The sequence below is a fragment of the Ranitomeya variabilis genome, chromosome 2 (assembly GCF_051348905.1).
Source record: "Ranitomeya variabilis isolate aRanVar5 chromosome 2, aRanVar5.hap1, whole genome shotgun sequence".
Taxonomy (NCBI): domain Eukaryota; kingdom Metazoa; phylum Chordata; class Amphibia; order Anura; family Dendrobatidae; genus Ranitomeya; species Ranitomeya variabilis.
Window position 1 is genome coordinate 1,075,703,700 of NC_135233.1, and position 16,171 is coordinate 1,075,719,870.

Below are 16,171 nucleotides of genomic sequence, written 5' to 3' on the forward strand. Positions count from 1 at the left end.
GGGCTGAGTCCAGTCATGAATGGCACGGACCTTGACTGGGTCCATCTCCACAGTAGAAGGGGAAAAGATGAAACCCAAAAAAGAAACCTTCTGTACTCCAAAGAGACATTTTGAGCCCTTCACAAACAAAGCATTATCACGCAGAACCTGAAACACCATCCTGACCTGGTTCACATGGGACTCCCAATCATCAGAAAAAAACAAAATATCATCCAGATAAACAATCATAAATGTATCCAGATATTTTCGGAAGATATCATGCATGAAGGACTGAAACACAGAAGGAGCATTAGAGAGTCCAAAAGGCATCACCAAGTACGCAAAATGACCCTCGGGCGTATTAAATGCTGTTTTCCATTCATCTCCCTGCTTAATGCGCACAAGGTTATACGCACCACGAAGATCTATCTTGGTGAACCAACTGGCACCCTTAATCCGAGCAAACAAATCAGACAACAAAGGCAAAGGATACTGAAATTTGCCCGTGATCTTATTCAGAAGACGATAATCTATACAAGGTCTCAAAGACCCGTCCTTCTTGGCCACAAAAAAGAATCCTGCACCAAGAGGAGAAGAGGATGGGCGAATATGTCCCTTCTCCAAAGACTCCTTAATATAACTCCGCATCGCGGCATGCTCTGGTACAGATAAATTAAAGTCGCCCCTTAGGAAATTTACTACCAGGAATCAAATTTATAGCACAATCACAGTCCCTATGAGGAGGAAGGGCACTGGACCTTGGCTCACTAAATACATCCTGGTAATCCGACAAAAACTCAGGGGTCTCAGAAGGAGTGGAAGAAGCAATGGACACCAATGGAGTATCGCCATGAACCCCCCGACAACCCCAACTTGACACAGTCATAGCATTCCAATCCAAAACTGGATTATGGGACTGTAGCCATGGCAGACCCAAAACGACAACATCATGCACATTATGCAGAACAAGGAAGCGAATCACCTCCTGATGTACAGGAGTCATGCACATGGTCACCTGCGTCCAATACTGAGGTTTATTCTCCGCCAATGGCGTAGCATCAATTCCTCTAAGAGGAATAGGAATTTCCAAAGGCTCCAGGACAAAACCACAGCGCCTGGCAAACGACAAATCCATCAGACTCAAAGCAACACCAGAATCCACAAAGGCCATGACTGAGTAAGAAGATAATGAACAAATTAAGGTCACAGACAAAATAAATTTAGGCTGTAAAGTACTAATGGTGACAGGATTAACAACTTTTTTTTAAGCGTTTAGAGCATGCTGAGATAACATGCGTCGAATCACCACAGTAAAAACACAACCCATTTTGACGTCTATGATTTTGCTGTTCGGCTCTGGTCAGAATTCTGTCACATTGCATAGAGTCAGGTGTCCGTTCAGACAGCACCGCCAAAGGATTAGCAGATTTGTGCTCCTGCAAACGCCGATCAATTTGAATGGCCAGAGCCATTGAATCATTCAGACTTGTAGGGGTAGGAAACCCCACCATCACATTCTTAATGGCTTCAGAAAGACCATTTCTGAAATTTGTGGCCAGGGCACACTCATTCCATTGAGTAAGCACGGACCATTTCCGAAATTTTTGACAATACACCTCAGCATCGTCCTGACCTTGAGAGATAGCTAGCAACGCCTTTTCAGCCTGATTTTCAAGATTAGGCTCCTCATAAAGCAAACCAAGCGCCAGAAAAAATGCATCAACATTCACCAATGCAGGATCTCCTGGCGCCAGAGAGAAAGCCCAATCTTGAGGGTCGCCACGCAAGAAGGAGATGACAATTTTAACCTGCTGAGCGGAATCACCAGAGGAACGAGGTCTCAGAGACAGAAACAATTTACAATTATTCCTAAAATTCAGGAACTTAGATCTATCTCCAAAAAACAGCTCAGGAATAGGTATTTTTGGTTCAGACATAGGGCTATGGATAACAAAATCCTGAATGCTTTGCACCCTAGCAGCCAGCTGATCCACACTAGAAGTCAGAGTCTGAACATTCATGTCTGCAGCTGAGCTCCAAGCCACTCAGAGTATAAGGGGATGGAAGAAGCTAGACAAACTGCAGCAAGGGAAAAAAAAAAAAAAATACTCAGACTTCTTTTTAATCCCGCTTCTGCGATGCAATAAACATTTCCTTTAGGCCTGGAATACTGTTATGATCCTAGTGGTAGAGGATCTCTGGCAAGTCTGCAAAGACATAGGAACTGCTCTAGGGAGGTGGAAACTGGGCTAACCGCATACCTGATCCTAACACACAACTAGCAGTAGCCGGTGAGCGTGCCTACGTTGATTCTAGACGTCTCGAGCCAGCCGGAGAACTGACTACCCCTAGAGGAAAAAATAAGACCTCACTTGCCTCCAGAGAAATTAAACCCCAAAGATATAGAAAGCCCCCAACAAATAATAACGGTGAGGCAAGAGGAAAACACAAACGTAGAGATGAACTAGATTCAGCAAAGTGAGGCCCACTAATCTAGATAGGCAGAAAATAGAAAGTGAACTATGCGGTCAGCAGAAAACCCTGCAAAAACATCCACGCTGAATATTCAAGAACCCCCACACCGACTGACGATGTGAGGGGAGAATATCAGCACCCCAGAGCTTCCAGCGAGCTAGAAAATCACATATTGAGCAGGCTGGACAAAAAACACTGAAAATGCAAATGATCCAAAGAATGCAAACAGAACTTAGCTTTTCTTGAATGAGTCAGATGGCAAGGAATCAGGAGGAGACCAAATAGAACTGCATACATTGATTCCAGGCAAGAGACTGAGTCCAAAGGAGGACTAAATAGGGAACACCCACAGCTTAATGAAAACAGCTGAAGCCCAGGCTAGCAGAAAGACAAGACTCATACAATACCATTAGTGACCACAAGAGGGAGCCCAGAAACACAGTTCACAACACTTATCTACAGCATTACAGAATGCTGTAGATAAGCCCCTCATGCTGGTGTGCTTAACTCACCTTCGATTATGGGGATGACAGGTTCCCTTTAAAAAAGCCACATGGTAGGTCCTGTTCCTTTGTCACAATGGAGCAAGGAAATGACCTGTCTGATGAGGACATCAGTATTGCTATTATTAGCAAACACAAGACTTCCAAAGTGTATAAGCCATCTCTAAAGAGATTGATATCCCAGTTTTAACAGTGCAAAATGTTACTGAGAAGTTTCCCAAACATGGAACCATCAAGAACCTCCCTGGACATGTTGGAGAGAGGAAAATGACAAGAGAGGTCTTCGAAAGTTGGTGTGAATGGTGGAAAAAACACAGTCTCAAACATCCAAAGGCCTGAAGGCCACTCTGGAACAGTCTGGGGTCATGGTATCAACAAGTACCATACATCGCACATCAGCCAAGCAGAGCTTTAAGGGAGAAGGCCAAGGAAGAAACCATTGCTGAAGAAAAGACATAAAAAGGAATGACTGATCTTTTCCATAGAGAGCCTTTTCAAACCTTAATCCTTCTGGGAAAATGTTCTGTGAACAGATAAAACAAAAATAGAGTTTTTTGGCAATGCAAAGCAACAGTTTGTTTATAGATGACACAATTAATCTTATAAGGAAAAGGACATCCTTCCAACAATTAAGCATGGTGGGGGATCCATAATGCTGTGGGATTTCTTTGCTGCCTCTGGTACTAGAGGCCCTGACCGTATCACAGGAATCATGAAATCAGAATTATCAAGAGGTTTTGGAGCAAAATGTCCTACCCAGTGGAAGAAAACTTCTTTGTCGAAGATCATGAGTCCTCCAATAAGACAATTACCCAAAGCACACATCCAAAAGTACACAGGAATAGTTGAAAAATAAAAAAATGGACTGTTTAAAATGGCAAGCAATGAATCCTGACCTAAGTCCCATTGAAAATCTTTGGGGTGAGCTGAAATCTGCCATTAGGAAAAAAAAACCCAGCAAACATTCAAAAGCTTGAAAAACTGCAAAGGAAGAGTGGGAGAAAATACCAGCTGAGAAGTTCAAGAAGCTGACAGATGGCTACAAGAAACGTTTGGAGGCTGTCATCAGTGCCAAAGGGTGTGCAAACAAGTATTAATTAGGGGTGTCTTGTGTGCTGCACATACTGTTTATTCTGTTTCTTTTTTGAAATTGCAACATGTAAGTTGAAAAACAATGTTTTATTGTTGTATTACTTTGGTCCACTACTTAAAAAATCCTAAGGATATAACTTTGGTACACTTACATTTATTTCTAAAGATATTGTACAGTCTATGAAGGAGGACACTAACTTAGAAGACATTGGCTTAGAGAATATCAATTTCATTTATGTTGGAATGGAGATTATTGCCTTAAAAAATGTTATTTTAGAATATATTTGATTGGAGGATATTGGGATAGAAGAAAATTACTTGAAAGACATTGGTGTTGAGACTGGTAATGTGGTTGATGTTGATAAGTAGAATATTGAGTTGGTAGACTGATTTGAAAACATTATCTCTCTATAAAATATTTTTATTCTGGATTCAGGTAAAATCACCTCAAACACTCCTTAGAAATAATTTAGTCCAACAGTCCAATTAGAAGTAGTATTTTTTTAAGTGTTCTAGGAACTATACATGTAGCCAACCACATGAGGTTGTGAATAATTAGACAAAAAAAACACTTGATGATATGGTGGGATCTTTTTCATTGTAACAATCTTTAACATTTTGAAATTATGTTTTTCCAAAACTCTATCTAGGCAATTATTACAGGTTTTTTCAGTTTAATAGACACTCTTAGCTTACACACGAGGTATAGCACAGATCTCATGGGCCAATGGACAAGCTGTAAAGCCAACGGCAGGAGTCAGGTCTAGTGTAGCCCCAGGAGGAGCCTTGATGGTGAAGTTCTGCAGCAGTCTTGTAAAGAACATAAACAGCTCCATTTTGGCCAAGTTTTCTCCAGCGCAACTTCTTTTACCTATAGCAATGAAATATGTGTAAAGGATAAAAATCAAATATTAATTTATTGGGAAAAGTGAACAGTTTCATAGTCCCAATGTTTAATAGCTCCTCACATACATGCTTCAAAAAGGTACTTGACACAGACTTACCCATCTTATTCTCAGATATATAAGGGTTTCTGCCTCATTTGATTCTAGCTTGGACTCGCAGAAGCCACGAAAAGTCCATGTATTTAGGGGTTAACTAACTATTGTGGTTGGAGATGTTGAGGTTGTATCAAGGCCCTAGAGCTTTGATTGACCAAAAAGTTCTATGTGGCCAATGGGAGAAGAACAATTATATTACAGACATGTGAAAGTTGGGGCCCACTTAGAGATTTTGTATTGGGGCCCCATAGCTTCAAGTTATGCCTCTGAATGTTAGTGAACTAGTTGCTATCAAAGCTGTTACTCACACCACTGTAATTTTCAAGTTCATGTAGTATTTTACTACTCTCTGATGTCTTAAAAGTTATCCTATCATAATATTACTCTTCTATAGGAGAAGACATCTGAAAGAATAACTCACCGGCTGAAAAAGGCATAAACGCTTCTTTCCGTACAAAATTTCCTCTAGAATCCAGAAAGTGTTCTGGGTAAAACTCCTCAGCTTTTATGAAATGATCCTTGTCATAAAGTACGGAGGTCAACAGAGGCATCACATGTGTCCCCTGAAAGGTTTAACGTTTAAATAAGTGATATTTACAGTGTATAATAATTTGTTAGATTAATCATTAGCTTATGTTCACATTGACAATTGGAGCTTCCATTAGCACTAGATTCAGTATTTTTACTCTTGTCAAAGTGACAGAATCCATGAAGGAATGCTATAGCTGAGGACAAGACTGCAGGGACTCTATCCAACCACTAAAATAAGTGTCCACAGTCTCTCGTTTCTCCTTGCTGTGTCTGTGAAAGCCATAAATTTTGAATGAAACAGTATTGTGCATGTCTGGATACTGCCTATCCTGCAGATAGGTGATATATAATGTTTGGGAAAACAATTTTAAACAGTATTTACATAAGACACTTCAATGAAGCATGGATGGGTTACCTTATGGCTCAATCCCACCTTATTGTGCCTCCATGACTCATCATATAGTGATATTGGATCCGAAATTAACTGGCTGTCCACTTGACCAGTGCTTTTGTGCTGCAAACCCAACTATGTCACATCCACATCGCCACTATCATCTTTAATTATTTCACTACACTCCTGACAACCAGAACTGAAAAAGCACCTAACTATGATGTACCACCTGTGCTCTTCCTTTACTATTTTTACTTCCGACTAGAATAAGATTAGTGGCGAAGCACACCTTCAGATTAACACCGGCATGAACAACGCTGATCTCCATGAATTTGGGCCTATATCTATAATGTCCTACATGTGTCCTAGGAAAAGCCAAGGACTAGAGTAACCAAAGTCATTACACAAGGGTATGCTATAGGTGATATTGCCTGATTCAATCTTTTTAGTTTATTTTGTGAACCTGAACATTACAACTAATGAGTGATGCATATTAATATTTACTTTGCACTTACTTTGGGCAAGAAAAATCCCCTGAAGTTAACATCTTGAGTGGTAGCATGGGGAAGGTTGTTAGGAACAATGTTCCCGAAACGTTGAATCTCATGGATGACAGCATCAGTATACGGCATATCTTTACGATGACTCACTTTGGGTTCGGACAACCCAATAACTCTCTCAATCTCTCTTTGGACCTTGTCTGCTTACAGCACAAACACATAATCCCATATGTTGACAAAAAGAAAATTGCAAAAAGTTGTGTCACTAGTTTTGAATCTAGCTTCTTGGCCTTTGTTTACCTTGATAAAATCATTGCTTTCTACAATTTAACTGTCAAGAAAACTTTTATATCTCACAATGGTTGGAAAACTTGTCCTTGTTACAAATGACTCCTTTATTTTTCTTCCAGCTTGTAGGATAGTAACTAGTGATGAGCAAGTATGCTCGTTACTCGGATTTCTCGGAGCATGCTCGGGTGTTCTCCGAGTATTTCAACTTGCTTGGAGATTTAGTTTATGTCAAAGTAGCTGCATGATTTGCGGCTGCTCGACAGTTTTAATGCATGTGAGGGTTGCTTAAAAACAGACAATCCCCACATATATTCAAGCTGACTAGCAGCCGCAAATCATGCAGCTATGTCGACATAAACTAATCTCCGAGCATGCCAAAATACTCGGACACTACCTGAGCATGCTCAGAGAAACCCGAGAAACGAGCATACTCGCTCATCATTAATAGTAACCTGTGATATTACCATAATGATCTTCTCGGCTTAATTGCTCATTGGGCACATATTAATTCTATTTTTTCCAATTTTCTCTCTTCAAATTGGACTTTTATGCTAACATTGGTTAATAAACATAAGAATACCCCATCTTCACAAAAGATAAACGTTTACTTAAATAAGCATTTCTGTACCCCTGAACTCGCAACCTATTATGACATAAGCATGTCATAAAACGGTTTCCCTTTCGTGAGTCAGAATTTGGAGCTAAGTATTAGGTGTCGAGTTCTCACCTCTGCACAGGGGGAATCTCAAACCATCTCCGCTGCGGTCTCCCATTCCTCTCCAGCCGCAGTGGAGTAGTCGGTCCCAGCGTCTTGCTGAGTCTCACTCTGTGCATAGGGTTACTGCTGCTTTTCCAGCTTCTGCCATTGAAGCCGGTGCTGGGCAGCGGCGAGCAGACGCTTTCGGGACTAAGTCCTGCTTTTCCCCTTCTGAGCATGCCCAGGGCAAGATCTCCCATTGGAGATCGAGGGTCACATGCTCAGATACTGCAGCAGATTCCATTGGTCCTCCAGGAAGGTCCTGAAGATGCTCAACTTCTGTGGCAGCTTCCCATTGGTCCTCCTGGGAATGTCCTGTAATGCTGCAGCTATAAAGGGTTTGCATGACCGCACGGCCATGCGCTAGTGTACATTTGTATATGTGTGTGTGTTGATGAGTGCAATTCGTCCTTAGATATCCCATCCCTATGGTATGACTGCTCGTGTAAGGTGGATGTTTGCGTTCTAGCGCCCGACTTAGCCAAAAGCACGTTACACACACAAAACAGCGTCCATTGCTGTGACCGCCAGTGCGGTGCCATGCGCTTTCACAGCGATTTCCTGACCCAAGCCTGGGTGGTTAGTGGCGTCCGCCAGTGCGGCACCGCATGCACTCTCGTGCATCTTTATTAATATTGTTTCCTTCACTCTGACACCTCAGTTGCGGTGTCGAGCGCCAGAGGTCTATATGAACTCAAATCCTGTGTCTTGGGATTGAGTTCTGAGACTCCTTGCTTGCGCTCTTGGTGCGGTACCGCGGCCCTGTGACACAACAGGGTTCGCTTCCTTCACACAGGGTGAGGTTAACCCGTGTGTGTATCCACATTGTACCGCCATATAGTCCGTCATTACTTAGCAGCAGGTTCCATCTCTGCACGGTGGACCCCGGGCTGCGAACGCACCGTACTCTATCTATTCTAATTATCTGGTGCGTTCCTCTAGCCCTAACACTAAGATTAACAGAAAGATGGTCACACTGCATCTACATTAGCCTATTATACGACTAGTCAATGTCCTGTCACCTCCAGGGAAATTGAAAGACTATTTTTTTTCTGGAATCTCTTGTAGCCAGCCACAGCTGCATACTCACCATTAATGCTTGCATTTCTATTTGAGAGGGGCTACTGATAACACAGTTTGAGACCATAGTAAGGTACAATTCGGAAAAGAATGGATGCTATGGATTCTAGATTGATTACAATCACCCTTCTGCTGACATTTCTTTGTGAATGTTGTTTCTGGTATTATCAACTAACGCAAGCAATGGTGATATCATTGAGGCAACAGACCCACTTCATAGACTGGGTGGTTTATGGAATATATGGGACTAATGCCATAAAACAGTGCAATATAATAGTTCATGGTTCACCAGCATTACAAGCATTGTGCAAACCTTGTACAATCGTATGAATAACAGTGCAAAACTGCAGTTAGAACTAATGGGGCAACTTTAACACACTTACAGCTCATTATCCATACAAGCGTTAATTTAGAAAGGATATGGCTTTTGGAAGACTGCCCCCCTAATATGGTAGACAAATCACTGCGTAATGTAGCATATATACAGATTACAGATTACAATGGTATGAATCAAAATAAGCAAGGCCTGCACCCACAACCAATTAAGGAGCGGTGCACAGATACGGGATAAGTGCCAATAAAAGTTGGAAATCATATAAGAAAAAAGCACCATAAATACCAATTATAATAAAAATTACAAAAGTTTATTGAAAAGAAATATAAATAAAATAACCTAAACAAAATATAACAGGGTTGTGACAAGGTAAGCCAGAAGTAGGTGGCACCAAGCAGAGACAGGTCTATTCAGATTACAATGGTAGAATACAACAAAAAGGTTCCTTACTTTGGATTTCTGGATATTTCATCATCAATAACAGACCCCATCTCAAGGTAATTGATGTCGTCTCCATACCGGCAGCGAAGAGATCCGTAACCAGCACGGTTAGGTTTTCATTAGTAAAGTATAATTCAGGATTTGGTTTTTCCTAAAAATAAAGCAAATCACATACACATTAAAGGGGAGTGCATTAAGTTCAAAAATGTTATTTACCTGCAGATACAGTGGGGAAAAAAAAGTATTTATTTAGTCAACTGTTGTGATTTTGCTTTTTGCTCCCTCTAGTGGTCATTAGTGATTTGACTCTGGAGCGTCTGTCTTTTCCTATATCCTCACCTGGGCCGTTAGTTCAGGGGCGTTGCTATATAAGCTCCCTGGACCTTCAGTTCTATGCCTGGCATCGTTGAAATCAGAGCTAATCTGTTGTGCTCTTGTCCTCTGATCCTGGTTCCTGTTTTTCAAGCTAAGTCTGCTTCTTTGCTTTTTGCTTTTGTTTTGTTTGGTATTTTTGTCCAGCTTGTTCCTATCTGTATCCTGACCTTTGCTGGAAGCTCTAGGGGGCTGGTGTTCTCCCCCCGGACCGTTAGACGGTTCGGGGGTTCTTGAATCTCCAGCGTGGATTTTTATAGGGTTTTTGTTGACCAGATAAGTTATCTTGCTATATTCTGCTATTAGTAAGCTGGCCTCTCTTTGCTGAACCTGGTTCATTTCTGTGTTTGTCATTTCCTCTTACCTCACCGTTATTATTTGTGGGGGGCTTGTATCTTGCTTTGGGGTCCCTTTCTCTGGAGGCAAGAGAGGTCTTTGTTTTCCTCTCCTAGGGGTAGTTAGATTCTCCGGCTGGCGCGAGTCATCTAGCGATCACCGTAGGCATGATCCCCGGCTACTTCTAGTGTTGGCGTTAGGAGTAGCTATTTGGTCAACCCAGTTACCACAGCCCTATGAGCTGGATTTTTGAATCTCGCAGACTTACACGTTCCTCTGAGACCCTGTCCACTGGGGTCATAACAGTATGCCAGGCCGGTATTAAATGTTTAATGCATTGCAGAAGTGGGATTATAAGAAAGAAAATTTTGAGTTTTTTTTTTCCCTCTCTCATTTTTTTTTTTCTTTTCCCCTTTACCTCAGAGTGGCTTAAGCTTGCTGCAGACATGAATGTCCAGACCTTGATTACAAGTGTGGACCAGCTTGCCGCCCGTGTGCAGGGTATACAAGATTATGTTACCAGAAATCCTAGGTCTGAACCCAGGATTCCGATTCCTGAACTGTTTTCAGGAGACCGATTTAAGTTTAGGAATTTCAGGAATAATTGTAAATTGTTTTTGTCCCTGAAACCTTGTTCGTCTGGAGACTCTGCTCAACAAGTAAGAATTGTTATTTCATTCTTACGGGGTGACCCTCAGGATTGGGCTTTTTCGTTGGCGCCAGGAGATCCGGCATTGGCTGATATTGATGCGTTTTTTCTGGCGCTCGGTTTACTTTATGAGGAACCCAATCTTGAGATTCAGGCAGAGAAAGCCTTGCTGGCTATGTCTCAGGGCCAGGACGAGGCTGAGGTGTATTGCCAAAAATTTCGGAAATGGTCCGTGCTGACACATTGGAACGAGTGTGCACTGGCCGCTAATTTTAGAAATGGCCTTTCTGAGGCCATTAAGAATGTTATGGTGGGTTTTCCCATTCCCACAGGTCTGAATGATACCATGTCCCTGGCTATTCAAATTGACCGGCGGTTGCGGGAGCGCAAAACCGCAAATTCCCTCATGTTGTTGTCTGAACAGACACCTGATGTGATGCAATGTGATAGAAAAACCGCAAATTCCCTCATGGTGTTGTCTGAACGGACACCTGATTTGATGCAATGTGATAGAATCCTGACTAGAAATGAGAGGAAAATTCATAGACGCCGGAATGGCTTGTGCTACTACTGTGGTGATTCTACACATGTTATCTCAGCATGCTCTAAACGTATATCTAAGGTTGTTAGTCCTGTCACCGTTGGTAATTTGCATCCTAAGTTTATTCTGTCTGTAACTTTGATTTGCTCACTGTCATCTTATCCTGTCATGGCGTTTGTAGATTCAGGTGCTGCCCTGAGTCTTATGGATCTCTCATTTGCTAAGCGCTGTGGTTTTATTCTTGAACCATTAGAAAATCCTATCCCTCTTAGGGGTATTGATGCTACGCCATTGGCAGAAAATAAGCCGCAGTATTGGACACAGGTTACCATGTGCATGACTCCTGAACACCGCGAGGTGATACGTTTTCTCGTTCTACATAAAATGCATGATTTGGTTGTTTGGGGGCTGCCATGGTTACAGACCCATAATCCAGTCCTTGACTGGAAGGCTATGTCAGTGTCTAGTTGGGGCTGTCGTGGTATTCATGAGGATTCCCTGCCTGTGTCTATTGCTTCTTCTACGCCTTCGGAAGTTCCGGAGTACTTGTCTGATTATCAGGATGTCTTTAGCGAGTCCAGGTCCAGTGCATTGCCTCCTCATAGGGAATGTGACTGTGCAATAGATTTGATTCCAGGCAGTAAATTTCCTAAGGGAAGACTGTTTAATCTGTCGATACCTGAACATACCGCTATGCATTCATATATCAAGGAGTCTCTGGAGAAAGGACACATCCGTCCGTCTTCTTCCCCTCTTGGTGCGGGATTCTTTTTTGTGGCTAAAAAGGACGGATCTTTGAGGCCTTGTATTGACTATCGGCTTTTAAATAAGATCACTGTCAAATTTCAGTATCCTTTGCCGCTGTTGTCTGACTTGTTTGCCCGGATTAAAGGTGCCAAGTGGTTTACCAAGATAGACCTTTGTGGTGCGTACAACCTTGTGCGCATTAAGCAAGGGGATGAATGGAAAACCGCATTCAATACGCCCGAAGGTCATTTTGAGTACTTGGTGATGCCTTTTGGGCTCTCTAATGCCCCTTCAGTTTTTCAGTCCTTTATGCATGACATTTTCCGGAACTATCTGGATAAATTTCTGATCGTTTATCTGGATGATATTCTGTTTTTTTCTGATAATTGGGACTCGCATGTGGAGCAGGTCAGGATGGTCTTTAAAATTTTGCGTGAAAATTCTTTGTTTGTCAAGGGCTCAAAGTGTCTTTTTGGTGTACAGAAGGTTCCCTTTTTGGGGTTCATTTTTTCCCCTTCTGCTGTGGAGATGGACCCAGTCAAGGTCCGAGCTATTCTTGATTGGACTCAGCCCTCGTCAGTTAAGAGTCTTCAGAAGTTCTTGGGTTTCGCTAACTTCTACCGTCGTTTTATCGCTAACTTTTCTAGCATTGTGAAACCTTTGACGGATATGACCAAGAAGGGCTCCGATGTGGTTAATTGGGCTCCTGCTGCCGTGGAGGCTTTCCAGGAGTTGAAACGTCGGTTTACTTCGGTGCCTGTTTTGTGCCAGCCTGATGTCTCGCTTCCCTTTCAAGTTGAGGTGGATGCTTCAGAGATTGGAACAGGGGCGGTTTTGTCGCAGAGAGGCCCTGGTTGCTCTGTTATGAGACCTTGCGCCTTTTTCTCTAGGAAGTTTTCGCCTGCGGAGCGAAATTATGATGTGGGCAATCGGGAGTTGTTGGCCATGAAATGGGCATTTGAGGAGTGGCGTCATTGGCTCGAGGGTGCTAAGCATCGTGTGGTGGTCTTGACTGATCACAAAAATCTGATGTATCTCGAGTCTGCTAAACGCCTGAATCCTAGACAGGCCCGCTGGTCATTGTTTTTCTCCCGTTTTGACTTTGTTGTCTCGTATTTACCAGGTTCAAAGAATGTGAAGGCCGATGTTCTTTCCAGGAGCTTTGTGCCTGATGCTCCTGGAGTCGCTGAACCTGTTGGTATTCTTAAGGATGGTATTATCTTGTCAGCTATTTCTCCTGATCTGCGACGTGTGTTGCAGAGATTTCAGGCTGATAGGCCTGATTCTTGTCCACCTGACAGACTGTTTGTGCCTGATAAGTGGACCAGCAGAGTCATTTCCGAGGTTCATTCCTCGGTGTTGGCAGGTCACCCAGGAATTTTTGGCACCAGAGATCTGGTGGCCAGATCCTTTTGGTGGCCTTCCTTGTCTAGGGATGTGCGGTCATTTGTACAGTCCTGTGGGACTTGTGCTCGAGCTAAGCCTTGCTGTTCTCGTGCCAGCGGGTTGCTCTTGCCCTTGCCTGTCCCTAAGAGACCTTGGACACATATCTCCATGGATTTCATTTCTGATCTTCCGGTGACTCAGGGCATGTCTGTTATCTGGGTGATATGTGATCGCTTCTCCAAGATGGTCCATTTGGTTCCTTTGCCTAAACTGCCTTCCTCTTCCGATCTGGTTCCTGTGTTTTTCCAGAACGTGGTTCGTTTGCACGGCATCCCTGAGAATATTGTGTCAGACAGAGGATCCCAGTTCGTTTCCAGATTCTGGCGATCCTTTTGTAGTAGGATGGGCATTGACTTGTCGTTTTCGTCTGCTTTCCATCCTCAGACTAATGGACAGACGGAGCGAACTAATCAGACTTTGGAGGCTTATTTGAGGTGTTTTGTCTCTGCTGATCAGGACGATTGGGTGACCTTCTTGCCGTTAGCTGAGTTTGCCCTTAATAATCGGGCTAGTTCCGCCACCTTGGTTTCGCCGTTTTTCTGCAACTCTGGTTTCCACCCTCGTTTTTCTTCGGGTCATGTGGAACCTTCTGACTGCCCTGGGGTGGATTCTGTGGTGGATAGGTTGCAGCGGATCTGGAATCTTGTGGTGGACAACTTGAAGTTGTCACAGGAGTGGGCTCAGCGCTTTGCCAACCGCCGCCGCGGTGTGGGTCCCCGACTACGTGTTGGGGATTTGGTGTGGCTTTCTTCCCGCTTTGTTCCTATGAAGGTTTCCTCTCCCAAATTTAAACCTCGTTTTATTGGTCCTTACAAGATATTGGAAATTCTTAATCCTGTATCCTTTCGCCTGGATCTACCTGTGTCGTTTGCTATCCACAACGTGTTTCATAGGTCCTTGTTGCGGCGGTACGTTGTGCCTGTGGTTCCTTCTGCTGAGCCTCCTGCTCCGGTGTTGGTTGAGGGCGAGTTGGAGTGCGTGGTGGAGAAGATCTTGGATTCTCGTCTCTCCAGGCGGAGGCTTCAGTACCTGGTCAAGTGGAAGGGCTATGGTCAGGAAGATAATTCCTGGGTGGTCGCCTCTGATGTTCATGCGGCCGATTTAGTTCGTGCCTTTCATGCCGCTCATCCTGATCGCCCTGGTGGTCGTGGTGAGGGTTCGGTGACCCCTCACTAAGGGGGGGGTACTGTTGTGATTTTGCTTTTTGCTCCCTCTAGTGGTCATTAGTGATTTCACTCTGGAGCGTCTGTCTTTTCCTATATCCTCACCTGGGCCGTTAGTTCAGGGGCGTTGCTATATAAGCTCCCTGGACCTTCAGTTCTATGCCTGGCATCGTTGAAATCAGAGCTAATCTGTTGTGCTCTTGTCCTCTGATCCTGGTTCCTGTTTTTCAAGCTAAGTCTGCTTCTTTGCTTTTTGCTTTTGTTTTGTTTGGTATTTTTGTCCAGCTTGTTCCTATCTGTATCCTGACCTTTGCTGGAAGCTCTAGGGGGCTGGTGTTCTCCCCCCGGACCGTTAGACGGTTCGGGGGTTCTTGAATCTCCAGCGTGGATTTTTATAGGGTTTTTGTTGACCAGATAAGTTATCTTGCTATATTCTGCTATTAGTAAGCTGGCCTCTCTTTGCTGAACCTGGTTCATTTCTGTGTTTGTCATTTCCTCTTACCTCACCGTTATTATTTGTGGGGGGCTTGTATCTTGCTTTGGGGTCCCTTTCTCTGGAGGCAAGAGAGGTCTTTGTTTTCCTCTCCTAGGGGTAGTTAGATTCTCCGGCTGGCGCGAGTCATCTAGCGATCACCGTAGGCATGATCCCCGGCTACTTCTAGTGTTGGCGTTAGGAGTAGCTATTTGGTCAACCCAGTTACCACAGCCCTATGAGCTGGATTTTTGAATCTCGCAGACTTACACGTTCCTCTGAGACCCTGTCCACTGGGGTCATAACAGTCAACGACCAATTGTGCAAGTTCTCCCAATTAAAAAGATGAGCGAGACTTGTAATTGACATCATAGGTAGTGTTGAGCATCCCGATACTGCAAATATCGGGTATCGGCTGATATTTGCTGTATCGGAATTCCGATACCGAGTTCCGATATTTTTGCGATATCGGAAGTCGGAATCGGAGGTGCGGTGAGTATGGTTCCCAGGGTCTGGAGGAGAGGAGACTCTCCTTCAGGCCCTGGGATCCATATTCATGTAAAAAATAAATAATAAAAATAAAAAATATTGATATACTCACCCCTCCTCTGGACGCTGGCTCTTAGCGGTGCCTCCGTTCCTAAGAATGCAGGGAGTAAAGGACATTCGATGACGTCGCGGCTTGTGATTGGTCGCGTGAGCGGTAACATGAGCGGTCACGCGACCAATCACAAGCCGCGACGTCATCGAAGGTCCTTAACTCTGCTTTCTTAAGAACGGAGGCACCGCTAAGAGCAGGGGCCGCCGGAGGGGTGAGTATATCAATATTTGTTATTTTTATTCTTTATTTTATACATGAATATGGATCTCAGGGCCTGAAGGAGAGTCCATTCCGATATTTTGTGTCCCATTGATATGCATTGGTATCGGGTATCGGTATCGGCGATATCCGATATTTTTTGGACATCGGCCGATCCAATCCGATACCGATACCTTTGCATATCGGAAGGTATCGCTCAACACTAATCATAGGTAGACAACAACTATGAGCATAAAAATGAGAAAACAAA

General features: G+C 43.5%; 1 protein-coding gene across 1 annotated transcript in view; it reads right to left on the reverse strand.

The window, feature by feature from the left end:
* Positions 1-4,449: 4,449 nt before the first annotated feature.
* The window catches only part of LOC143808692 (cytochrome P450 2K1-like), a 97,764-nt gene continuing 86,042 nt past the window's right edge, over positions 4,450-16,171 (reverse strand). Inside the window, exons 7-10 of the mRNA XM_077291610.1 lie at positions 9,385-9,526; positions 6,488-6,672; positions 5,472-5,613; positions 4,450-4,920 (exon numbers count right to left, since the gene is read on the reverse strand). Of these exons, the coding sequence (XP_077147725.1) occupies positions 4,742-4,920; positions 5,472-5,613; positions 6,488-6,672; positions 9,385-9,526 (648 nt within the window). The 3' untranslated portion in view covers positions 4,450-4,741. The remainder of the gene's footprint in view (positions 4,921-5,471; positions 5,614-6,487; positions 6,673-9,384; positions 9,527-16,171) is intronic.